Source organism: Anabas testudineus, chromosome 16, assembly GCF_900324465.2.
Source record: "Anabas testudineus chromosome 16, fAnaTes1.2, whole genome shotgun sequence".
Lineage (NCBI taxonomy): Eukaryota > Metazoa > Chordata > Actinopteri > Anabantiformes > Anabantidae > Anabas > Anabas testudineus.
Genome location: NC_046625.1, coordinates 14047245 through 14074553, shown reverse-complemented (window position 1 = coordinate 14074553; position 27309 = coordinate 14047245). Strand labels below are relative to the sequence as shown.

At 40.9% G+C, this 27309-nt stretch overlaps 1 protein-coding gene across 3 annotated transcripts in view; it reads right to left on the bottom strand.

Moving 5' to 3' along the window:
* Nucleotides 1-27309, bottom strand: part of ptprub (protein tyrosine phosphatase receptor type Ub) — a 136796-nt gene that overhangs the window by 73587 nt on the left and 35900 nt on the right. For all 3 annotated transcript variants that reach the window (XM_026370759.1, XM_026370760.1, XM_026370761.1), the window contains exon 2: nt 22220-22351. In XM_026370759.1, coding sequence (XP_026226544.1) covers nt 22220-22351 — 132 coding nt within the window. The remainder of the gene's footprint in view (nt 1-22219; nt 22352-27309) is intronic.

Sequence of the window (27309 nt, the reverse complement as noted above, 5' to 3'; positions counted from 1 at the left end):
TCAGGACTGATGCTCGAGCAGAAAATAAATGAAATACAAGTGATGCTATTGTCAGTAGCCTCTGCCTTCCAGCATTTGAGAAAGATAAGGCCACGTCAGCAAGTGTTGTTGTCTTCCTTCCGTGGAGAGAGGAAGGTACATTTTTCCAAGAGTCTGTTCTCTCTGACCTTTTGAGTTGTCCTCCAGGCAGTTAAGGATCAACTGCCAGATTTGCCCAGGAGAGAGGCGGATGAGGAAAAAAAAGAGGATGGAGGGAAGATGTACATTTTTTTGTTTCCCTCAGTCTATTTGTCCTAATGCATGTGATACATCAAAAAAGGCTTTCAGCCATTCTGTGACTGTACAGAAGATAAAGAAACAGGTGATACACACACCACAGATCACTGACACCAGTTTGTAACCAAATCAGCATGGGATAGTGTGGACATTTTGGAAGAAAACTACATTTTCAATATAGCACTCACTCAATCCAGAAATTAAAATAAAGTGTGAGACATTAAATACAGTGCACTGTATGTAAATGTGATTCAGTTTGCACACACAACCTGCAGCACATACACATACGATAGTATAATTCTGACTTTCTAACTTCCTAACTAAACGGGAACTTATACCACATGATTCTTCTTATACCTTATCTTTCTTCCTGAATTCTTGAAATCGTGTTCATCAGTAAAATCAGTCACTGTAGTGGAGCATACTCTCAGCACTGCGGGAAGCATGGTTGACCATCCCTTCTGTCGACTAAACCACATCTAAGTCCTAATAAGGACAAATCAGTTTGGAAATAAAAGGGTGTCTACTTATTCTTAATTCCAAGCCAAACCAACACAGAAATCACTCAGGATTAGTATAAACATTTCCTGTGTAGGCATTTCCTGTCTCACCAGCTGCATCCACACCAAAGCCAGACAGACAGAGGTGGTTTTTGCAGTAGTCCTGAAAGAAATCCTTCACATACTTACCAAGATTTTGACCATATGATGGAAATTAGCAACTCATTAAAGTAGATTAGTTCTGCTTTAACTGCCAGAAATGCAAATGAATTGAATAAGTCCAGATTTATCTTTTAATGTATTCTGGACTGTTAAAATTCATGGGATCCACTCAGAACTGAGTAGTTAGGACACTGATGAAGTGGAAATGCAGTGTTTCTGTTCGGCCCAAGAAGTGATTTGTTGGGCAGGTCTTGCAGCCAAGGTACTTAACCTAGTACAGCAATACTGTGCAGCAAACAATGTGTCAGATACTGTACACTTTATATAGTCAAAATAGAATTATGGCTTGGATAAAAAAATTTTTTTTATTTGATTGAGTGTAAAGTGTTTAACAAATACAAAAGGAGCTCAGGGAGCTTGCTACCTGCAGTCTCCACTTAGACAATGCAGTATTGTTGTTGTGTGCTTTATGGCAGTGCGGTGCACACATGACAATGAGAATAAGATTGCCCCTGGGGCTCTAAAGGTTGGCCAAGGATGTAATCAAGCATGTGGTCAGGCTATAACCTCTACCACAGACAGACAAACTAGATAACCAAGGCGCCCTGATTAATATTGTCTTCACCCAGCCTCTAAAAAACAGGTATCTTACCAATGAGCCATGCATCACCATTAGCGGCCTGGTCAAAGTGCAGGCCCACTCTCCTGTTCTACAGAATGAACATGTCATAAGGCCCTTGAGGGCAGCAAGTAACTGCATTTAGTAGATTGAGGATGGCGTAATAAATTCACTCCAGAGAACAGGGAAGTGTTTGTAATTAAGATATGGAAAGATATGAAAACACTAAGAAGATAGAATTTTGATTTACGTTTATTAGTCCATTCGTACTTTTCAGAACGGCAATCAAATGTTTTGTGCATCTGTTGTAATCTACTACAAAAGAATCTGATACATTGTGGTTCACTCATAGGAGTGTGCAGGTGACAGACAGTAGTCCTATGCCAGACTAGTGAGCTGCCGACCTCTGGGGTATACTGACGATCAGGAGTCTCAAAAAAAAACAGAACAAAACAACAAAAAAAAACAGTCTTAATGTGTGGAGAAAGAGATAATAAATAAAATGAAAAGGCTATGAATTGTGAAATATTTGGGGAGACATTCATAAATTAGTATGGGCATAATATTTAATTCCATTCGTGTTAAATCGACCGCTGCACACATGTTGAAATGTAACTCAGGTGCAACTCTCCCACATGACAGCTCAAGACAATACACACATGGCTCCACGTTGCTGTCCTACATTTGATGCCTACGGGGCATTCACACATTCCTCTGTGAAACCTTTACATTTAGTTTCACTGCAGTATTCAGGCCTTGTGAGCTTCATCCCAGTTAGCTGTTCCCCTGAGGCATAATGCCTGCACAGAGAAAAGAAAACACATTGTCCTCTATCATGACAGTGCAATTATATGCACAACCGAATTTTCTGTATCTTCTCATCTGTTGAACGAGTACAGGTTTAATGTGCAGTGTGTCGATTCATCTGACCTCTGCTGGGATGCTAAAAACATTATCTTGGCCTTTGTCTTGACCTAATCTTTGTCCTGCCTCTCAACACCCCAGGAGGAGGATAAAATAGAATGAATTAATGGGGCTCCATTAATTCATTTCCTGTATGCCCCTTTTTTAACTAGCTGGCTAAATTTAACATTGCTGGAATGGGAAGAAAACCTGTTCAAAGTGTTTTTTCCCCCTGTTTCCAGGATCATTTCTTGCCCCTTAAGCACTAAAAAAAGGATTAAAGGGGTCGAGAAAATGACCAAATAAATTATTATTTTTTTCTTTTTCTTCTTGAAAAGCACTGCAAACCATACTGAACCAGCTAATGAGACCTCCGATAGTTTTTTTTTTTTCCACACTGGACACAGGAGAGACAGAGCGGCTTTGTGCCTGTGACATTCAGAGCAGAAGACAATCCAGGGACAGGCCAGTTTTCTGATTAGATTTTCATTAGCTCCTTGTTATCAATGACTGATCCCATTAACATGTCAGCATGGCGACATGCCCCTGTGGTAAACGGAGAGGCTTCCAGGGATGGAGGGCGCCACCGCATAATAACACACGCCAGTGTTTGGTCGTCTGTCTTGACAAGAAGCTAATGAGCTAGTCCCCAGAGGAAATGAATGGCAGTTGGCAAATACTGACATGCTTAAGAATTATTTATTAATAAAAAAAAAAACGTAACTGTCATACTACATGTACTTGAAAGATTTTTGCAGTTTTCCAAGCTCTATTCAAAGTCAACATCGTAGTGATTTAATTGTATGGCTCTAGGCACGCTATATCCCAGGATATTAGAGTCAGCAGTGATAAATCAACATAATAAGCCACTCAAGCAAAACAACCCTATACACAATCTGCTCATTTTTGCTCTACAACTCTCCAACATGACACGCAAACACACAGTTTGTGCACACACAATATACAGCCCATCTTGAAATTCGTGTCATAGAAGGTGTCAACAGGTGCAGGTTAAATGGCCTTCAGCATGCTTTTTAGTAATTACTGCACTTGTTTAAAAGAGCCTTTACTACTGCCATCAGCAAACATGTCCACCCACGCTTTCCTTCCCAAAACACTTGAGTCCCAATAAACCCAGCCAGCTTAATTCCTGGGTGTTAACACAGTTACAGTACAACAACAATGACGAAGCTTCTCTGGCTCTGCAGATGTGTCCTGTAGAAGCGCATTGCCACATTCGCTAACACTGTGTTGAATTTATTTAGTTGTACTGAATGAATGAACGGTGTGAACAATAGCATTGCCATGCGATGGCATGATGGCGTATAAAAAGAGAGATTGTGTCCGCTGCGTCGGAGGAGGACTTTAGCGGCTGATGGATGGACAGGTGCCGGGCTTAGCCCAAGACGAGGCCACAGTCTAGTGCCAGATAGATAAATCTGAGGCAGACACTGATAGGTCGCAGAGTCATCATAATGACAGGCAGGCTGGAGCCAAAGGCAGGAGGCTGCAGTTCTGCCCATCCCAGAGGTGTAATGTGCTTGTGATTAACTGTCAATCCCCCCTGTTTGGTGGGCAGACGTTCTATCTCAGTAAGAACCACTCATCATCGTGACAGCTACTGTAGCCTTGACCTTGGCCTCTACCACGAATGCCACAGACATTCACCTCGTGGCATTTTCTCCATGTAAATGATTAACACAAAATCATTACCTTTATTTCAAGAGTGATAAATGTGTAGGTCCAGTAGAATTAGGCACAGCACCCTGGAGGTGGGGGAAATGTGCTAAACGAGCCTTTTATATGGAAGGCGATTTGACATGTCACAGTAGGAAAAGCACAGCACAGGTGTAAATGACCATACCATTTGGCTACCAGGGTGCACCCTCTCCCGTTTTTTTTAATGCACAAATTTGCATTGCACATGGAAGCAGGTAGTTAGAAACATGTTCAGTGTCATGCTGTCATGGCTAACTGTGACTCTTGATGAGAAGAACACTGTGCTTTTTCCTACTATGACAAGTCAAAATGATTAAGATTTGTTTTTTTCTAAAGATAGAAGCTGTTTCTAGCTCACACCTCTCTCTGAAACGCTTGATAATCCACAGACCTCGCTGTCAAACTGTTTCATTGGAATCACTTTCTGCTGAAGAAGCAGTCCTTATAGAAACAGTTGACATGTCTATTGTGGATAATATCCTGAGACACCATACCTGAAAACACATTTTTCATTTGTTCATTCATTTTTCATTCTTTCTATTTCTCCAAGCTCCACAAATAGAGTTCTATTCACCTCTATTATAAGGGGCATCCAAAAACTGTAACTGTGATTTCTGCTTTGCAAGGACTTACAACCCTGCAGAATGCTCTCTTTACACATTTTTACTTTATTACATATGGGAAAGTACCATGCTTTGACCCCAAATTGGTTCTCTACAGAGTTATCAGAATTGGGGTGTAAGCAGTGCCTTTGTAACTGACTCACCTAAATAGAAGCCAGCCATTAAAAGTAATTCACTATATTTTTACTATATTACAATTTTTTATGCTATACTGATAAAATCTTTGCTGTTAAAATGTTTTACTCCTCCTAGGCAGCACAGTGATGCAGTAGTTAACACATAGTCCTAGGTTTGAACTGCTAGCTGTGGCTTTTCTGCACCTCGTCCTTATGCATGCGTTGGTTTGCTCCCACAATCCAAAGATATGCAGTTGAGTTGAATGTTGCCTCTGAATTGGCTGTAGGTGTGAGCGTGAAAGGCTTTGTGTCTCTCAGTGTCAGTCCTTTGATAGACTGGCGACCTGCCTGGGGTGGACCACGCCTCTCGCCCAATGAGAACTGGGATCAGCTCCAGCCTCCCCCAAAGCTAGTGACAGTATAAAGATAATGGATGGATAGATTTATTGAACCTTTATGTACATATTTGTCCAATGCATGCAGAGTACCCTAATCAACAAGCAGCATTACTCCTCCTTCCTGACATTGTGGCGTGGGATGAACCCCTCAAAAAACACTGTGAGAACTCAGCAGGCCGGTAAAACGGGCTCCGATTGAGCCGTAATGACTAACCACTGAGACACGGTTAACACCAGCAATGGATAGCTAGTTAAAAATATGCTCCTGCATATGCAAAGAGTGTGAAATTCAATATTCATACTGTGGTATTCTCGAGATGTTTTATGCAAATGAACGTGCAATAAGCTGCTCACTGACTGTGCTTGTCGCTCGATGAGAAACGCTGTTGTTTGAAAACAAACACCTGCTGTGCGTCTGTGTCGACATAATGGAATACTATGGAAACTGTGACGACTAATTACACAAACAATGGATGCTAAATTTGCTCTCATAAGTAAAAAAAACAATAAAGAAGCCAAACTGCACTTGTCTTTTGTACTGATGTCAATCTATAAACACAAATGGCCATCATCTGCTGTTATCTATCATAACCCCACACTGCCAAACACTCACATTTGTATACAACAGAAATGCTGAGCCAGTTGAGACACACTTGTTTTCACTATGAAAGTGGTTTCTGTCTTTCAAAGCTTGGCAGAAAGTGCGCTTTTCTTCCGCTGTTTTTGTTTAACCTCCCATCGATTACTACCTTTGCTGGCTGAGAGCAGAGTGATGTTTTTTCTTCTTTGTGGTGCCTGTCTGAGGTGTGACATCCTTGTCCTGACAACAAAACCGGGAAAGTGGAAGAAAAAACCCTCAGAACAAAAAAAAAAAAAAAAAAACAGACAGAAATGCAGCCAGGCAGCAAAGCCAGGCACTCACTGCGACTTTGTTTTCATCACACTGCCTTAGGTACGCAGATCTGCTCACTAAATACAGTGAAGAGTGATTAAAACAGACACATGGAAAACAAACGTGGACTCGATATTCCCCATGACTCTGTTTTCCCCTCCCTTCGCCGCATGTTATCTCTTTCTCTTCTGCTTTTCTACCCTTTTTTTTTTTTTAAATATTGCTCCCCCAAGATTAAATTCTGTTTTGCAGTCTTATTCATAGTGTCCTTTTCTTCTATCTTTGTGCCTTGGGGGATTTAATTAGAGCAGGTAAGAGATGATGGACTAGGCAGGGTGCAGTATTGAGATGACTTGTCCTCCAATGAGATATCAGCCTCTCAGACGGAGCATGGTGCAGCTAGTTTGCAGGTAGTTTGGCTATACTGTCACTGCGTGGTGGAACAAATTATTATTCAAGTTATTTACCTAATCTGCAATTTGACGGTAGAGTGTGTCACAGTAAATAGCCTTTGGAGAAATAAGAAAACAATCACTTTTTCACAGGAGTATATTGCCTTCCCATTGTGCAGTCAAGATTCTCAAGATCTATTTTCTGTTGTCGGCAAGTCAAGCGGGAATTTAACGCAAGTGGTTTGAGAAGTGGTACATTTATGGTCGGTGTAGCCATCTCCACTATTTCTGCAAAGGTACTATAGCTTTTAACAAAGCTCACTTTTAAATAATCAATAAATCGCAGCACACTAAACCTTTTTTTTCCTCCCAAACTCTCCCAGTTTTTAAATCTTTACCGACAACTCAGACTCCACTTCTCCTCGTTGTCTGCCAGGGCTTTTATCTGCACCTCTTGCTTAAAAAGGATCAGAAACTGTCAACTGCCAAACTCTGAAGAGCAGCAGCACGGCCATTAGGCAACCGTGGAGACTGCTGTGCTCGCTTTCAGAGGGTTTTCGGGAGAGCAGCTCTGAAAAGCTCTGCCAAGCCCCGGCCTAAGGGAGCTCCTGCGAGCTCAGGGCCCTATTTCTGCCTCTACAACCAGGCTGCACTCATCAGCCAGTCTGTCTGCAATCAACAATAGAGCCAGATGGACAGAGACTGAAGGATCCACCGGCTGGCTCCACAGTATACGCAGCCAAGAAGCATAGTGCTTGGAAAATAACTTTGTTAAGCCATGAAGACCTTCGTTTTACAGGTTCGAACAGGTGCACAGGGAAATCTCTACCTGGTGCTTGAAGTCATTGTTTTTAACCTCTACTTATCCAGAGGATGTTTATTGAGCATACATGTGCTTTTTACAGTACATGCACACACATAAAGTTTGTACCTAGAAGCTGCACTGTCCAATACACTTCACTGTGGACCAAAGAGTTATATTTCCTTCCCAGATGTTCTCAGTCAGTCTGGATTTTTAATATATCTAACTATCTGTAATACTATATTACTGTACAGTGCAGTAGCTCTCAGTGTATAAGAGGTAATATGCTCAAGATGCAGAATTTCATCTCATGTACCCGCAATGTGTGCGTAAGCCTGCAAATGTCATGTAGACATCACTTTTGTTGTCCTAACATATTTTCAGCATATAAATCTAATCTTCAAACGTTCTAGTTGTGTAAGACGTCAAGGATGAATTTCAAATGTCATATGAGAACAGCACAGTTGCACTGTTTACTCAAAGTCTATAATTAACTCACCCCGGTCTCTCAGTGAGGTAGAGTCTAACTTACCCAAAGAATGATTTTTTTTTTTTTCAAACAAAGTTGGTGGAGGGAGAATGACTCTGTGTGCTTCAACTCCATCTCTCTCTGATTAATCCGGTGAGAGATGCAGCGCAAATCAGTCTATTTTGCAATTAGTGAACCTGACAAAGATATGGAGCCGAGAATCTGTCCAATTATGTAGTGACTTTCAGTGGAGGAAGGCAGCGATTGAGCACAAATGCCTGTGATTTGCCCATCAACTTTTGCGGGCCTTGATGACAGCACATTCATATTTTGGCAAGAGTTTTGCACCATGTACTCAGGTATCATTTTACTTCCACTCAGCACATAATAAGCTATGACTATACAATAACACAGCCCTGGAAAACTCCATCAGTGAAACAGCTCTTTATCTTGATTTGACCGCAGATTTTGTAAGATTTCCAGCCCACATACTGTGCCTCTTCCACTGATCCTTTTGCTAAATTCTGCCCGGCTTTTGATCGACTTTGTAATCAAAAAATAGCACCACCTCCAAAGTAGATGGCTTACTAATAACCAAGACAAAGCTTCTCAGCCATCTGCTTGCTGATGCATGGTGCGTTTAAAGAGCTGGAGGTCTTACGAGACCAAATGCCAAGCACGCCCAAAACAAAGAGAGCCGACTGTACATTTCTGTGTGGTGCTGTGACCTGCTGAGCCTCTCAGGGCGAGAGGTCTCCATGAGATGAAGCCAAGCAGAGCCGCAGGGGATGGAAAAAAAAAGGTGGATCCCGAAAGACAGCAGCATTAGAGGCGAGTCTTTGAACTAAAGAGTGGGCTAAACCTCCATATGCTTAAGACGTAAGAGGGAGGATTTAAAGCTGCACTTTGCCACTGTAAACAACCAGGCCTGGGTCATGCGTCCATCCACAAACATATGTTAATCATATTTGTTGTAAGGTAATTCTAATGCACACTGGCACTCGCTAACACGGGCAACAGACACGGTAATTATACTGTACTGTTTATATGTGGGGGCTGATTTAAGCCTTTCCCTATTCGCTTCGTCTTTGAAGTGTTGTTCTGCTACTTGGTAGTGTAAGGAGGTTCGACCCGCTAAAGCCTGTGGAAACAGGATTAGTCTAGCCCCGCTTCCTAATTAATTGCTGGGATGTTTGGCTAATAAATCTTGGTTATCTGGCCCTCTAATCGTAGCAGGAGATAGCACAACTCTGACCCAGCTGCTGGAATTTTTAACAGTCTGGGCTTTCTGTAATCAAGCTCTGAGAAATGTGGAGGAAATATCTGCTTTATTTTGCTCCCCTCGTAATTCAATTAAAAAAAGATAGGCCAGAGCATTGTGGAAATTGTTGTGCATCGTTAGATTAGTCTCTAATTGGCTAGCTGTATTCTGCAGCATGTTTGGCTGTGTGTGTGTGTGTGTGTGTGTGCGACAGTATGAGTGAATGTGTATGAGTGTATTTTAGAACTTTTCTTGGCACAGGGTGGGAGAGGACGGAAGTGCGAGAAGGGACAGAAAGTAAAGTGAGAGCCTGTCTGACAACACAACACCTGAAGTTCAACTATGTAGATGGTTTAAGTACACATCGTAGTGTGCACTGTTAGTATGTCAACGAATAGAGTGTCTTGACTAGCAGATATTTGAGTGAAAGAAAATAAGATGCTCTCACACCCAAAGGCATACATGCCTACAGCGATGAGCACAGGCTGGAGATAGCAGTGGATGGTGTTGGGCTGCTCCTGCCCTGCCACAGACAGCCTGCCTCTCCAGAGAATTTCAGTCAAGATCTTAGTCTCACACACCACGTCTGTTGCAGCATGCCTGTGCGAGTGTACTGTAGGCATTTATAATGCACCAAGCAGAGCTCAGGAGCTGAACTCCCATGTCATGTCATTCTCAATATCATGCTACAGCTGGGTGTGAAATGAAACTCAAAGAATTAGGCAGGGATGAACTATTTTGAGAACAAAACAAAAAACGGAGCAGGGAGCAGAGAGTGAGTGAGCAAATGAGTGAGAGATAAGATATGGAAGAGTAGAGATACAGGTGCAAACTTTCAGTTTAAGGACAGCCTGAGACTAGATGAAATGGAAAATGTGTCTATGTGTGTGTGTGTGTGTGTGTGCGCGCATGTGTGTAAAAATAGGTGCATGTGATTCTGGGCAGGGACGACTCATCTGCTCCCAAAGAGGCTTCAAATAAATTAGGTTAAGCGATGTGCAAATCCCACAGCTGTTTGTGGGAGCGTTTCGCAGCCGTGTAAGGGGCATCCAGCTGCGCATCACAGACTGTCCCTGCCACCTCAAAGAGAACACATCAGAAGATGAGAGGAGCAGCGGCGCCTCCCTGCAGAAATCATGTTCGTGAGAAAGACTTTGAAAACATTATGTTTCCCACAAGTTGGATTTTGAAATTCCCTGTTTTGGTTTGCGATGAAAAACATTACAAGCAAATCGTATAAAAGAATGAGCTTCGGCTGAAGTTATGATTATGGTTTTTTTCTATTGCTCCCTTTGGAAAGCATGGCCCTTAGCAAGGTGACAATGAAGTGGCCCACATAGCAGTGGGAGCTGGAACTTCATAATTGTACTGTCACAATAAAACTGATGCAGAGCTTCCTGATTTCAGTTTATGGTATTGCCTTGAAACTCACATAATCCGGCATGGTGGTGAAGCAGCTGTTTCAGCAAGCATGACTGCCCCATGTTTCCTTCCATAAATCAGTTACTGTATATGTAAAACACACCGTCTGTCTGCAGACTGTACGTACGCATGATGGTGTGCATCCGGAGTCCCGTGCCAAGATTAGGAACGCATGTGTTGTGTTTGTGTACCAATTTACAGCACGTGCCGTCCTCCTCTTTCCCATTGTCTGATATTAATATCTGAGCAAATGCTCTCAGACAGCTCCTAGTGGAAAACCCCCATAAGTCATTAGCTGTAACAACCTGGGAGCGTTCCTCAGAGGGACATGCTCTTCGTTGCGATTAGGAACAACACAGAGTTGTTGTTTTTTTTTTTTTATATAGCAATTGTGAGACTTCAAGCTGTGGCTTGCGCAGGCATCTGAAGCCACATTTTGATCATGATCGCAAAAGACAGTTGCCTTTTTATGCCATTCACACTCTATAATTGCAGTCAATATTTCTGAAGGTAGGAGGTACTGAAGAGATTTGATAGAGGCAGTAAAACAGTAATGACTGGGACTGTGAAAGAGGAATCGAGTGTAGTAATCCTACAGATGCCATAAAAGCACAAAAGGCTCCCCTCAAAACGGATATTCCTCATTTCAGAAGATGTTGTAACCTCTATCCTCTTCATTCCCAAACTCTCCGTCTTGACTGACATTTACAGTGAGAACAGGAAAAAAAGCTCTATCTGCAGCACATCCACTGTTAGAGGGGTTCCTTTGTTTCTCATGCATATAATCTTCTCAGGCATATTATCATCCTCCACTCTCCAATGACAGTGAAGAAATCCCCATGTAAGCCAAGCCTTCCTCATCTAATTCTTCTGTTCTGTGTTCGGAGGAGAGGATGAAGACGAAAAGCAGGGTGTACGTCTCAAGAACAACCTGTCAAAATATGTCAGAATGGGCTAAATTACTATAGCCGTGAAAATCAGTTCCTCTTTTTTTCGATTAAAAAAGTGATTATTCGCTATCATGATTTTTTTTTATATACTTATAGACTTATAGGTGGGATTTGGGGCATTGGCTCATTTATCAGCTTAGATATGTGATGAAACTGGACACCAAAGTCATCACAGTTCCCATGGTCAATTACTCACTTCATTGTTTCATGTTAGAGCTTTTAAATTGTGGACGCTATGTTAAATGGTTGAATGGAGCACGAACCACAGACATAGTAGGGGTAGCAATGAAATTTATATTTACACAATTTAGCATAATTAAATACAAATTTACAGACTATAGTAATTAAATTAATTAAATTATTCCAGGTAGAATATTACCTTAGATTCATCTTTACCAGTGTAATTTTCCCAATGACATTCACCACCTTTGTTAAAACATATTTCAATGTTTCTGACCGTGAAAGAAACATTGAAACATTTGACACCTGTTCTGATCATGCTATGTGTGATCTGGATAAAGGTACAATTGTTACAGAGATCACGAGCTACAAGAGTGGAATAAAACTGAGGTAGGGTATGGGGGTACTTGACATGAATCCAATCCCAGTAATCTCTTTTATTCCGACATTTAAAATCCATACAACAGTCGAATGGACGTACTGAAAACAAGTAGATAAGAGTTTAAATAATTTAAGGGGCGCCTGATTTTTGACCCTCTTCCTATTGCTCTATTATCTATATTATCTATTTTTGGGAGTACATATATATGAATGGTACTGCTCTCTGTCCTGCCTAGACTAAAACATCTCTCTGCTTCTAAAGCAAAGAGATTTAAAGAGAGAGTCTTAAGAGAGGAGAGAGTTTAATACCACTACTCAAACTGGAACCATAAGAAGAAAGATGGTCAGTGAAGTCAGACATTTAACTACAACATTTGCTGACAACATTTGCTTTTATGAACTTCTATCTCTAAATTCATGGACTTCTTTAGCTGTCAACTCATACCATTCCCTCCTTGACCTTTGACCCCGGTAAAAGTAAGAAGTCAGCCACTGAAATATTTATAATAAAATATTCTGGTTGGGACCAGACACTGTCCAACTTATTTATGCATAATGTTGGAAATAAAACCTGACTTCACAGCAGCTAATTCATCTTAGTTTTTAGTCAACTGTGGTGTCTGTTCTTTAGCCAAGCATTTCATGTAGTAATAACTTATTTGAAAGTCAATGCGCTTTTCATATGTGTTAATAGAGAATAATAAAGTTTGGTGAAGCTTGAGAAGCTAATTATCGACAGTCTGGTTAAAGCGCAGTGATGGACAGCATACTAAATAGACTGGCACCTAAGAGACAAAGATAGAAGTAGACATTTTGTCACTTGGATCATTTTTAGGCATCACTGTTCTATCACCATCCTAACACATCACACAAAATTCGTTTTTAGTCACGCTTCTTTTCCTAAGCATTGTGAGACGAAGAAGGAGATGCTAGGTGTGATACAGACCATCCAGATTGAGGAAGGATCTGGAGGAAGCCAGAAAAAGACAGGCAACAAACGCTGGCAGAGCTGTGAACCCCTGAGACCTGATATAATATATTACTTATTGTAATTCTGCTTGCATCAGGCCTTTCACATTCATTATCATATCAGTTAACACGATTTAATGCAAATGGCTCCACCCAGAAGCAGTGCCTACATATCAATTACTGACAGTGTTGTGCATGACAAGAGTTATTACAGTAACACAACTGAATTAAACTGCACCTGAGAGGATGTATGTGAATGGGAATGACAGGAAAGGATGAGAGATTAAGAGGAAGAAGAATAAAAAGCTTTGTCCCGACTCCTTTATACTCTGAAGGACCCTTTTGGCACTTCATGAGTTTCCAACCGGATGCTGACTCAAGAGGATCCTACATCTCAAATCAATGTTATTCCCACAAATGGAGATGAAATAACCTATACTCAGAACCCCCACTGGCAACTGGATTGCCACCCACTATGTCTACAGAGAAAATATACTGAAATCATTAACTCTCACAGCAGAGGATCAATGGCTGCATACAAATTTGGCTCATGCCATTTGCAAGGATGTTCGTCTATGCCATTATCTAGTGCTTTTCACCCTGATTGTGGTGGGGGCACTTAAAGCATAGACTGGAGTTTCAGGTCTAAATGCAACCTTCACCTACTTAGCCAAAGTGACAGCTGATAGACATATGGAAAAGATGAGTCTTTATAGGATTTAAAAGGGAAAATTATCTGTCCTAAAAAAGATCTGATAAATGTTTCATGCTGAATTGCAGGATGAACCTGATGTTTGTGGTTTTTAATTTGTGGTGGTGTATGGCTATGTACTGTGCATCCTTTATAAGTGCAGTTGCACAGGAGAAGCCATTTTGAAAATGCTTCAAGGCACAACGAGTTTTCCGAACCTCTGAAATATGAGCTAGGGTCCCAGAGGGACACAGGGCACTGCATTTACAGTGTAAGCAGATGGTGGTGGCTCCGCACTCCCAGTGGAGATCACTACTACGTTTTGTTTCCCTTCAGAAAAGCAGTCAACCTCACAATGAAAATAAAGCATCCACAGGAGAATAATGTCATTTCAACAGCCAGTGAGCAAGTTGGCAATAATAAGTGCAACATACTGATCCTGTAGCAAAAGAGCCTGCCTGGAATTTTAATAAAGCTGGACGAGTTTTAAGTATACTTTTCTTTTTATGAAAGAGCTGCTGCTCTTTGACATAGGTTAGATGAACATTAGCATTTATTTTTGCATTTCTTTAAGTATAATTTTCTATGGAGGCCTAATCTGCCTGCTGATAAAGCTTCTACTGAGTAGGTACTCTTTTTCTTTTTTGCAGCGGATATGCTCTGCTATCTCTTGCTGTTGTGTTTTCTGTTTTTCTTTTCTGCACCATGCGGGTGTTTCCATTTTGTTGATGTCATCACTCTCAGCAAAGCAAGGTAAGTGCACTAACTGACTCCTGAAGCATGATTATTGAGACGCCTCTCCCAGTCAGTTTTGTACTCACTTATAGGGGACATGGGCTCTCCTGCTTAATTGTATTTTATATTTGTTATTAAATATCAAACAAAACCTTGCATCCTGCATTAGCAGTGAATGTCACTGAATGTAAAATATGTCCTGCAGGATCATCCAATAACATAACTCATAGGGCTGCACAAAGCCCTGGCAGCTCTCCATGTGAAAGTCCCAGCTTAATATTAGGGAGATTTGCTGGTTAAACCTTTGTTTCACTGATAAGAACCCTGTGCCTAAGCCTTAATTACAGAACTGCAAGCATATTCTACCGGTTTTATGTCCTACTGTGTCAGTTCAAGTTTATTAACAGAGAACAATCTCTGTTACAAAACATCTTTAACAAAATGAATTTAAAGCACCGTAGAGAGTGATCAAGCTGTAAGAAAAAAGTTAGAATATACAACATAACAAACAAAATACAACACATTACTATGACCTTAACAACATTACCAAAACATGGCCAATCCCTCATTACACACCCCTGAACCTGGTGGTACTGATAATGAACTTTTAGGGGGCTGAGTCACATCAAAGATGACCATGAAGTAGCACAGAAAGTATTATTCTAAGAGAAAATGCATCTCACACACAGAGGAAACCAGACATTTAAAGGGTCTATGCTGGTGTCTGAGGAAAGCAATTTTTCATGAAGAAATAATTAATTGCAAAAAAATGATTGATCACAAGTAATTAAGTGAAATTTGTGGCTGCTACCTCTAACTGTTTTGATGTGAGTGAAGATGAGCCATGAGAGCTGTCGTCAATGTGATTTTTTGTTTATATTATTACGCTAATGAAATGTTGTCAAAGCAACAAATCTGTACACATCCTGTTCTGACATTTCATTTACCTATGTTCAAGTACTCAGAAAAGATAATTCTTTCCTTTATTGAATCTGATACAGAACATCCATGAATGATTTGCTGTGTATATGAATGCAGCTTCTACTTTTCTGCAGTTTCTTTTCCATTTTTTATTCATGTGTATTGAGAAAGCTAAGTGCGGGCCTATATACAAAGAGAATTTTAAGAAATACTTGGATACCATCTGTCCTGGTTTCAAAAAACTTACTAAGGCCCACAAGCTTGTGATCTATGAACATTCAGAGAGTGTGGGCACAGAGGAGTAGAGAAGAGCACAGAGGTTGGGAAATATCCAAATGCACATAGTGAAACTATCTACATCAGGCACACATACAAAGCTTATTCCAATCTCCAGATCACCAAAGAGGGAATGTGTGATTAGTAAAAAGAAAAAGAAAAAGATGATGATATCAGAAGAAGAAAGAAAACTTCAAACATTTTAAGAACAAAGTCAGCAGGCAGGAGCAGGAGTGTCTTTAAAGTTTTCACGTTTGACTCACAAAGATGTTTCAACTTAATCTTTTGCTTACAGAGAACGTAACAGGCAGACTAAGTCGTATTAAGTGATCCAAAATGCTGGACAGTTTTGCAGGCATCGCCGTGACCAACGCTGTGTGCTCTGACAAACTTAGACTAACTTTACTAACGAAGGCTCTACGAACATTAGAATCTATTAGAAATATTTATTAGGAATAGTGGATAAGGGGACAGCCTTCATTATGTTGAAATATTAACTCAAAATGTGTGGTCTAGGTTGAAATATTTCACTTACAGACGCAAGAAACCGCACAGATATCAACAAACACAATATTTGTAAGTAAAACCTTTTCACGTCCTTGTTGATCACGCCTCTGATGCCAGGTATTAGCAAACCTTCAGGTTGTTGCTGCTAATACTGGTTCAACCACTTATTAAACACTGTTGTCATTATGTATGTTTATGGGGTGTGTTCACTAAAGACATGAAAGACCAGCCCATATTTCAGATCACATTTCATGACCAATAAGTGCATAAAAACTGGAAATTGCAAAAAGTGCCATAGTTCAGTTGAGTACCATCTAAACATCCCATTAGAGTCACTAGTCATTTGGCAAACACTGGACTGCCTCCATGCTGAACTTGTGCTGAACTTGTTTAAAGATCGAGATCAAGAAGAAAGCAGCCTCGATCAATCCAGCTACTCCAGCTAGTTGTCAGAAAGAGCCAGTTATTCTCAGGCAAAATCCAAAATTTCCATTTTATAATGCAAAGATGCTCTAGTGTCAATGCAGTTGTCACCCACCTTTTTTTTTTCCCCATGTGTGCTTCAAGAGGCTGCTTCACCTGCATTCAGATGGTATCTGGCTACAATCCCAAGTGTGTGCTCCCCGAGTCTCGATTATGTTGTTAAACCAGTAACCTTACACATAAAGGCCCTCCAGCTTTTCCTCTAAAGCAACAGTAATTAGGTGGAAACTCCAGCCAAAAGGGGGCTTCATTACCATACCTACGAACACCCGGGTGTCTCTGTGTGGGTGAGTAAAAACAAGAGAGCAAAAGAACTGGTCGCAGCTGGACTGCAAGCTTCAGCGACTGGCACGGCCTCTGCTCTGGAAGCCATTCCCAAATGTGTCTCAATCATTCACATTAATGATTCCTCTTTACCTTGTTGAGAACACATAAAGGGAGCTGATGCTCGCTTCTATGAATAACAATTCAATTAATTTGTTATATTCTAAAAGCTTTGGTTACAGACATTTCTGGCAGGCCTTTAAAAGGACATAGAGCTATCAGGCTTTTATAAAATACATCAGTGATCAATAATTATGATCTTCTTTGCCTTGAGTTAATGAGTCGTAGGCAATTATCTCTGTGAGCCAGTGGTGACCGGTCCTAGGCCATGTTAGACTCTGCAGGTTTTCTTTCCCACCAAATACTACAGCTGCTGATTTCACTAATTGGTTCCTCCCGCTCTGACTGAAGGTGTGGCAATTAGTGAAATCAGCTGGTGGAGCGCTCGGCTGTAACAAAACCCTGCAGACTCTTCAACAGCGCATGACCGGACACAACTCTCTTCAAGGGAACAATTGTCCTTTGTAACCCGAGCTAAATGATAAAATAGCTTGCTCTAAGAATATGTGAAGATATTCTACCTCTCGTCTTCAACAAAATATGCATTACCATACCTGGAAATAAACAACTGACTACTTTATCTCATCTCTAATTTCATTCATCATTGCACAGTATTGGCCTTAAAGCTCAGCTTTTTCATGAAGCTAATACATCACATGACATTTTATTATTATTTACTCAACTGTGATTTCTAGCTCCATATCTTTGCTTTTGCTCCTCACAACCACACTTCATCATTTTTTTTACTACAAGAAAAAACTATTTCAACAATTGAGAGAGGTTTTTTTCTTTTCCTTGCAGGCTTTTGAAACAGGTCATCAGCGACAACACAATGTTAGAGTCGTGCCACAGAGTCAAATGGTGAATCATTTTACTATAAAAACAAAAGTTACTATCGTTATTGTGCCACTTCATGCCACACCACACGTGGGAGTAGGTGAATTAATAGTGTCTTAATAGCTGTAAAAAGAGTAATGTTCAACTGGTGCCTGTCGCTCATTCAGTGGTTTAAAGGACAGCTGGTAAATGTACTAAGCTGTAGCTAATTAACATTATGTCTGCAAGTTAACTACTCAACAACTGTTATCAATAAATAAAATATTTGATCAATTATAAAACTAGGTAAGCTTATGCAGAAGGTGAGTCTTCCCTTACGGACTAGCATTAAAAGGTTCAAGCTGCATAATTACACACTATAAAGTATGGGACTGAAAATGCCCAGTGATAGGAGAAACATTTACTGAATTTTATAAACGGAGACCTTTTGAATGCCATAACATTTACTGTATATATGCAGTATGTGCCAAAAAGGTGGAGGTGGTGTAGGGTGTAATAGAGTATTAAACCAATGCGGATGGCTGGTCAGCGCTGATAACAACACCTCTCCTGCAGCAGATGTATCTGTCGCCTCGCTCTACCTCACCCTTTCACAGACACACATGAATCTTAGGTCACTGTCAATGACACACACACGTACACTAATGTGCAGCTGGTCTGCCGTTTGTAGCTGAGGGGTCAGAAGTTGACACATAGTAAAGGCCAGAAGATATGACATCGTCCTCCATAGCTGACTGGTAGAGGATACTGGTGATACAGATGGATTTTCTATACGTTTTATTTTATGAATTAGCTCTATTGGGGTTAGTACACAGAACCTGCTGCTATACCAGCTGACCAGGCTGTGACCCCAGGACAACACTTAAAGTCATGCTTCATGTAAGTCTTACCCTGCCTTAGACCTGCGGTCCGTTCAACATTACAGTCTAATCACAATGTTTGTGGGGGTATTTGATTTGATTTTTCTAGTAGTTAATAAAAAAATCTATCAGGTGACTTTGTAGCTTGCTGCAATGTGATGTACAAATACAGAACAGGAGGAGCTGGATTATTTTGTGCTGCAGACCTGTTTTCAGAGGTGACTTTTACAGACAGAGACCTGTGCTGTGTTGTGTGTTTTCCAGTGTCACCTCAACATATACACAGAAGAAGGGGAGAAAAAAAGCACTCCACCCCTTTTCACGGACAACATAAAGATCCAGGAAATATAGACCACGTAACTGGAAACCAACGCCAAGTTTATCAGGAAAGACACCAAAGACAACCAGCTGTCTTTCCTGGACTGTGCAGTCTACAGCAGTCTACCTACGTGGCCTTTTAACAAGTCAGCGTCCCAATCTACCAGGACAACAGAACTCTGAGACTCGACAGAACTGACAGCTCAAAAAGGATTTTTGGAAAACAGTACAATCACACACATCCACAGCACAGGAGAAGCAAGACATCAGGACTGGAATCGCCTGTGTGCCTTCATTTGAGTACAATGGTGTCCACATTTTAGAGAGAGAGGATGGTGGTAAGAGAGTGGAGTGAGAGAGGCCATACTTACAAACCCAGTTCAACTGTTCTATTCAAGTCAAGCACACGGGGACCGGACTCAGACTGATGAAAGCTGCTTGGATGAATAGTAAAATGTTCAACTTCCAAACATAACACTGGACAGCAGGCCAGACATTTACAAAAAAAAAAAAAAGACAGTGAGTGAAAGGTATTTGGAAGATTAGGACATAGCACACAGTAAGGGGAAACAGCTGTAGCATACTTCAACACTTTTTATTTCAGTACTGTTTTCACACAATTTCTCTATGACTCAACTCAAGGCTCCTGACATAGACAGATGAGTGAGATTTGTGTTGTCAGTGGCAGGAATGAACACCTTGCAGAACAGAGAATTGGATATGAAAACTTACGCAAACTTATGAAACTTAAAGGACAAATCCACCAAAACTGTCATGTTGTTTTTAGTTATTAGCAGTAGAAGCCATTATAGGAGCCCATCGTCAATTAAGAGATTTCCTGCTGCTGTTAGAAAATAAACGCCGTTTTACTGTATCTTTAACTGTCCTCAAGTGGATGACTGCCCTACTACCCTTGGAAAAAGCAATGCAAGCCCTGCATGACGATATCAATGGATTTGTCAAGATGTGGCAACCAATCGTGGAGACAGACTTTGTAGTAACAATGGAAACATCTGTACAGCAGCTCTCTCACCTTTCTAACTTTCTCACACCCGTTTGAAACTACATCACCTAACAATGAAAGCAAAATCCATTTCTAACTGTTAACCATACCATACCTAATGTATTTTCCTTTAGGTGACCCTGATGCACTATAATGGATATGGCAGCAGACCCTCAGCTTTTCAAGCAAATTAATCATTGTTTGCGAACACATTCTTCTTTACAAGGTCACCATTCTGCAAGGCTGACTCATTCATTCAAACAGCCACCAGACATCTCTGATCTAAATCAAAATTAAGGACAATGTGATAAAAATGTGCCATTCTTATTAAGATCTCACTGAATTCTATCTTCTTTTTTTTTACCACTATTTTCTCTTTCATGGGAATGGTATCTTCTAATTTCTCCTGGGAGCCACAAGCTGCTGCTGCTGCTGCTGCTGCTGCTATCTCAGCTGTGTTTACTAATCTTCCCTCGACACCAATTTCTCACCAAGTTAATACCGCACCAATGTAAATAGCCTTATCTCATAAACTCTTGTTATACCCCTACCTTGGCTGCCCAGTGTGATACATAGTTAGGAGTCAACACAGGAAGATTAAGTCAGAGAGAAGAAAAAGAAAAGAAAAACCTTCCCAGACTTAATATCTGCACTAAGGTTTATCCACCTTAAATAATATTATTAAAATGTCGAGATGTACAGTACATAACAAAGGGACAACTCTGTCTCTATACAATTACACAAATTAAACTGAATTTGCGTTCTCAGAACTGATCGATTGAGAGTTGATGCTCGAAGCCTCTGATGCCGTCTTGTCATGCGCAGATTACAGTACCTGCTCCATTCCACCTGTGTTAGTCCGTTCCACTGAAGGCTTTGGATCACTGCAAATGCCATGGCAGTAAGTTTTAATTAAACCCAAAGGGAAAAGTATTAATTATCCCATCGCCTGCCGTGAGTTGGCTGGTGGCTGCAGGCAGCTCTTCACTCAAATGCAGATAATATGGGGGGGTGACTGAGGTGCTGTTTAAGAATTTAGGGTTAAATTTGGGATTCATCAAGTTTAAATTTCTATTTGGACAGAAGCCTGAGGACAAGAAGGAATTTTCGTGCTGTAAATCTAAACCACATTACAGAATTAACATTATAAAAATAACTGCATTAACGTCCCTGCAGGACATATTTGACCATTTATAAAGGATGGAGTACTCCCTGAAGCCTAGCCTTACTTCTTTTTAAACAATCTAAAGCATCTGATTCAATCCTTTCATCTTTACAACTGTTCTTCTTAGTTTAGCTATCTTTACAGTAAATTGACCACATTAACTGTCTACAAATCTACAATCTTTCTTTTAAGCTTTTGAATAAAATTGCTGCTGCTGAACAGCTTCTCCTGCTCCCTCTCATGCGCCTTGAACAACTAAAGGCATGTTTTTGTCATGGATTGGTCGGAATTCCCATTACCATATCACAGATTGATTGATTCTGGTTATGGTTGTACTCGGGGGATGCGGCTCCTTAATCATAAGGACATTTCCACAGTATTTCAGCAGAAAGCCTGCTGCTGCCACTGATATTTCTGCCGAGAAGCTGAAACAGCACTCTCCTCTTTGTCAGATCCCTGTAGGTATTTGTTAATGCAGAGATGGAGGAGTGCCTTATAAACTATGCATGCCATCTCCCTCTGGCAACCACCAGTAGAGACGATAATGGCAGGAAAATGCTGGTTTCCATTAGTCCTGTGAGGCTGGTTAACATAAAATTATCCTTGGGCTCAGCAGGAAGCAGACAAAACTGGGGTGGGTGCTTCATTAAAGCTGGGGCATGGACACTGGACTTCTATAAAGGCTGATTTGCACACAGTCACACTTTTTGATAGGTCTGCCACATTCAATCAAACAGAAGTCAATTTATTTCCCCGAAGTCGAGGTCAATTCATAAAGAAACAATCCCACACCAACTGCTGATGTGTATCAAAAAAGCTTGTTAGTTTTCAGCCACATTAACTCTTACTTGTTGTGTTTCAGTCTAAGATTTAAGGCAAGTCAAGCTCTTGGTCAGATCTGTCCATCCAAAGATCTGCATTCATTTCATACAACAGAACAAAAAAAGGTTGCAGCTCGTAAAAGCTGTTGAGATTTAGAATTGTAGGGGGGATATGACCACTCACCTCGCAGGAGGTCAGAGGAGGCATAGGGTGAACTGTATGTCCGAAAAAGCAGCCAGTCAAAGTCATCCTCCTCCCCCTGAGCGAAGTCACACAGATTGGGGTCTGAATCCTCTTCGAATGTGCAGCCAGCAGCTGGAAAAAAAGAGAAAAATAAATGAAGGCTCATCACTGACAGACACAACATTTCTGATTTCACACTTTGAAGATGACAGATAACTCACACGGCTTTGTCACTTTATTTTATTTTCTATTTACTAAACTAGGAAACTGAAATAATGAAAAAAGGATGATGTCTTCCTTCCACTTTTGATGTACCTTGGAACCAAAAAAAATATTCTATCACAAAACCACAATGAAATGTGCACCAAAGCTACTGACTAGTAGCAGATTAATAAATCTCCAGCATAAACACAGCATTGCAAACAATATCAGCACATTGCACAGGTCTACAACACTGTTCTACAGGTCTATGATTTTTAATAGTGTCAACAATAGCTGTGTATTAACAGCACTTGAACATCAGCCTGGTTTGAAGTCTTTTGTGCTGCATCATACTGTATGTAGGGATGTATGTGTCAAAAGACTGTACTAGAGGAAATGTGTTAACATGTGCACAAATTCTTTCAAACCAAAAGCAAATCAAGCTATAAGGTATAATTACTTCAGACTTGCACAATGGAACACAAACGCTGGCAAAATCAATAATTGCCTCTACATCTGAGGAAAATTACCCCTCCCATAAAACATTCACAAACATGACTACATATCCCAAAGCCCATTCACAAAGGCATATACAAATAGTAATAACATTTGGGGAAAGCAGGCACCCTGGGGAATGTAGTGATTATCATAATACCTCACAACCTGCTATTCAATGCGCCAAAAAGCTAATTTTTTCAAATTATATTTAATAGCTATGGCTTTAATGGCCCTTGGGTCCTGAATAATGTGGTTCAGTCGTTGCTCTCTGCATCTGTTGCCATATTTCACATTAGTCCATCGGTGTGAGAATTACAGTCTAACAGTGGGCAGTTTAAATAGCCCAGTCGTACGACCAGAGTCTGTGTCAGGAATAATTGGAGCAGGACAGCACGAGACGCGACATGCTAATGACAGGAATAACCGTGAGTCGGTCCTGAAGGTGACCCCTGTCTACAGTTTTATTGCTGCTCATTCTTTTCTCTAATCTGCCATTGAACAAATGGTCTCAATATGACAGGCTGCAGATGAAAACGCAGCCGGTCTCACTTTGGTGAAGAATTATTATTCTCATCTTTACTATTAATGTATGAGACAGACACCGTTTCCAGTCATTAACAGGTTATTGTGACTGTTGGACTGATTTTGCATGGTATAAGACAAATACAGTTACATTGTTTTGGTACCATATGATTGATTGACCATGAACCACAACATCACCTGTTTGAGCCTGATTGGGCACATTTGCTGCAAATCATACCCGTTGTCTGTTCGCTCATTTTCTGTCATCTGCCATGTTTTCATTAACAGAAATTTAACGTCTGCCTCCTGCACAGCAAAGCCCCCCTATCCGGGAGTAGAAACCTAACTTTTAGTGCCATTTTCTTTGCTGGATGCTACAGGCACATTTCAATTAGCACCGAAGAACAGTATCAAGGTTCACACCAGCCCTAATCTTTAATACCAAAGAAGATGAGTTCTCTTGCTCTTTGGATTAAAAGGTTACAATTAGTCCAAGGTTCTGAACTATCTCCAGATGGCGCCTTCACTGCAGCACAAATACACATTCAGGGTGCCCTTGCCTACAGCCAACTTATTACATCACCTTCAGTGATGATACGATAACAACGGAGCACATCTACCGTCATGTAAGCACGGTTCATTGGGTGATACCAGCAGGGGATGGAGTGTACATTTTTCCCTCTAGGTTTGATTTATTGTCCCGGGCTGGGCTGTTACTGCACAGATCTGCTGCTGAGGCCAAGGGTTAATTGTCCTGCACTGGGGTCTATTTCTAATAGAACAGCCAGAGATATGGGACCTGACACATCCAAACGCTGGCACTATATTATTCCCTGCTGCTTCAGTAAATGAAGCCTGCAGACTCCTCCCAACAAAAGTCTCATCAAGCTGAAGAAGGAAGCCAGCGCTGCCCGGGAATGTCGTCGCCTCAGAATGCACAGAGGGAGAGATCCAGCTCATCTATCATGACAAGCACACATTTCCTCCTCAGCTCCTTCCAGAGGAACAATGGGTGGGAGGGATGTCAGCAGCCATTTTTTTCCTGAGTAATTACAGCATAATTTAGTGCGATGACCAGAGCAAAGTCAAGACACGACCAAGATTGTGCAGCTGAGGTTAAGACATGTTTCACAGTTTGTTCTGTTGCTCATGCTGCTGCTGAGATATATAGCTTTGTAGGTAATTAGTTTATTTTTGTGGAAATATACTTACTTAATGTCATTTATACTTTATTCTTGGAGAAACACAACCATAAAATCATATTATCAAATTAAGGCTTCAACATTTTGTCTGTTCTGCTAACCAGCATGCCATGTGATGTCCTGGGAGGGTCAGATCAGGCACAAGCGAACAGGACTTTTGTCACTTTATTTAACACAAATCTCACTTTAATATGAATTTGCATGGAGAGCATAAAATGCATCACTCCAGAAACAAGCACACAACCTCTTCATACTTAGACTTCATTGCAAGATAAAATAACTTCCACAGATTTACACTGTGGAAGTGATGAGTCACAGAGGTTGGATGCCGAAGCTCCTCTTTGATTTCATAAGGACATAAAAGAAGGTGGCAACTTGTTTACCAGACACTCCAATTTGCTGCCACATTCGCGGGGATACGTAAAAATGTTCCCTAGTTTTATGTGTGCAGTTAATCAAGGCTGAGAGTCTCTCGCTGCTCATATCAGTTGTTAAAGTCACATATGTAGGCCTTCATATTAGATTTGGTATCTCGTCCTCTGTTCACTGGTATAATCCTCTTCCTTGCCATCTAATTAGAGTGGCAGCTATGCACAGTTAAAATTGTCAGCGCCTCTCTTGCTTATCCCTTTTATTTGCATATGTTTTGAGCGTAAGGACACTGGCCTAAGCTTAAATAAGGTGCTCCTTTCTTTTTGAATAAATCGAATGTAGCGAAACAGGTTGAGGATGAAATCAAAAGAAGTGGCTGAGCACTACCTTAAAGTATCACCAGCATGTAAGTCTTTTTGGTTATTAAAATCAAAAGTGCAGACAAGACCCCCGAAATCAAGCTGCTATGAAAGTGGAACCTCAAAATGTACACAATCTTTCAGCTAATATTTTGAAGAAAAATAATGATCTGTTATTAAATACTGAAAGGAGTTCTTTGATCTGAAACACTGCAGTTAATCCTTTCACTGACCATTAAAAGATTTAGCACGGTGAGCGAGCAGAATACAACAGCAGCAGAGTCCAGCAACACAGAGCAGTGCTTGTACCACAGTAAATTAGTAGCACGGGTTCAACTACCAAATTATCATATCAGGCACTAGCAGTGGCAGAAAAAAAGCTGTATGGGAGAATAATATATTATATTCTTAATTCTTGCTATGTTGCAGGACTCCTGTTCAGCTTTTAGTTGTTCCTGCAAACTCAACCACAATGTCCACAACAGCTCGACACAATCAGCACCATGACCGCTCTATGTTCACAGTCTGCACGTCACAAGTCGATCGTCAGCAGAGCACCTCGTGCTACCTTCAAATGAAGCAGCGTGAGCAGTAAAGTGCTGTCATTTAGTCTAAATGGAGCAATCAAAGTTAGAGCTGATGTTTAAAGGTTTGAGCCTTTAGATGAAGTTTCTGGCTATTTTCAACCAAGAGTTTATTCTCTTTGGTTTTCCTGTAGATCTTCACAGGCTGTAGCTCTAAGGCACTTCATGCTATGACATACTACACATTACACCTGCCCCAGGCGTGTGTTTTCTTACAAATTCTAGAAGTTACAACCAAGAATGTGATATTTTCTGTGATGTTTGTTGTTCTTTTTTGTTTATTTTTTTGGGAGCAACTTTGAACAGTATGAATCATCTGAAATAGAATAACTCATAAGATGTAAGATATTGATATGTTTTGACGTACAGTACCAGGTCCGGTCACAGTCTGCATTGCTGTGTTAAAATATGTTATTGTACATAATAGGTAAATTAGATATAATGTTTTAATTATTGAGCCTCATAGGAAACAGTAGGTGTATTTGTTACATTTGGACGAAGATAGGCTGGCTATTTTATACCATTTCCATTTCTTTAACACAATACAACATAAAAACAGCTTGTCCTGTTTGCTTGGAATTTCTTTAATCAGTCATGTTCATGCAACCCCAATAAAACCTTTCTTAATGTCTGATAAAACTCAGTCTTTTGTATGTAACAGAAACAGTAAAGATGGTGTGTGTGTGTGTGTGCATTCTAAGAAGCCATTCACAACCTTTGGTTTAATGTCAACTCCAGCCTCTGCCCTTAATTATCTGGAAGTCAGGAGGCGGTAATGAGCACCAGAACCTGTAAAGTCACCTGGGAAATGAGGTATGAATGCTTGTCATAGCATCACCAGGAAATGGGAAGCAAACCACTCTGGGGTAGCTGTACCTGAGAGCTCTTCCACTCCATACAGAAAGCCCCATCTAAGTCTGGGGTGACTGAGTGTCTAGCTGGTGGGGATCCAGGTGGGAATGGGTGAGTAATACTGGAGGCAGTTAGAAGGAGGAGAGTGCTTGATTTGCATTGCAGTGAGTGTGGCCCGATGCATCAGCAGGAGACAGGTATATTTATTCTCTACAGAGACTCTCCTCCCCAGCACTCCCCTGGCTGCTTCTTAAAGCCATCCATCCCCACACCTGAATACGCAATGAAATCATCTCTCTGCCTCCCCGGGCATTAATAACTCAACCCTGGTGGCTGGATGGGCCCGGTCACACCGAGAGCGCCAGGAAACAGATTGAGAGAAGAAAGGGTTGGAGATGGTGAACACGTACAGTAGAGGTGCTGAGCTCCAGGCCTGACAACACTGAAATATGCTATAACAGAGCTTCTGGATGTGGAGGAGAAGAAAATAAGGGACTGTA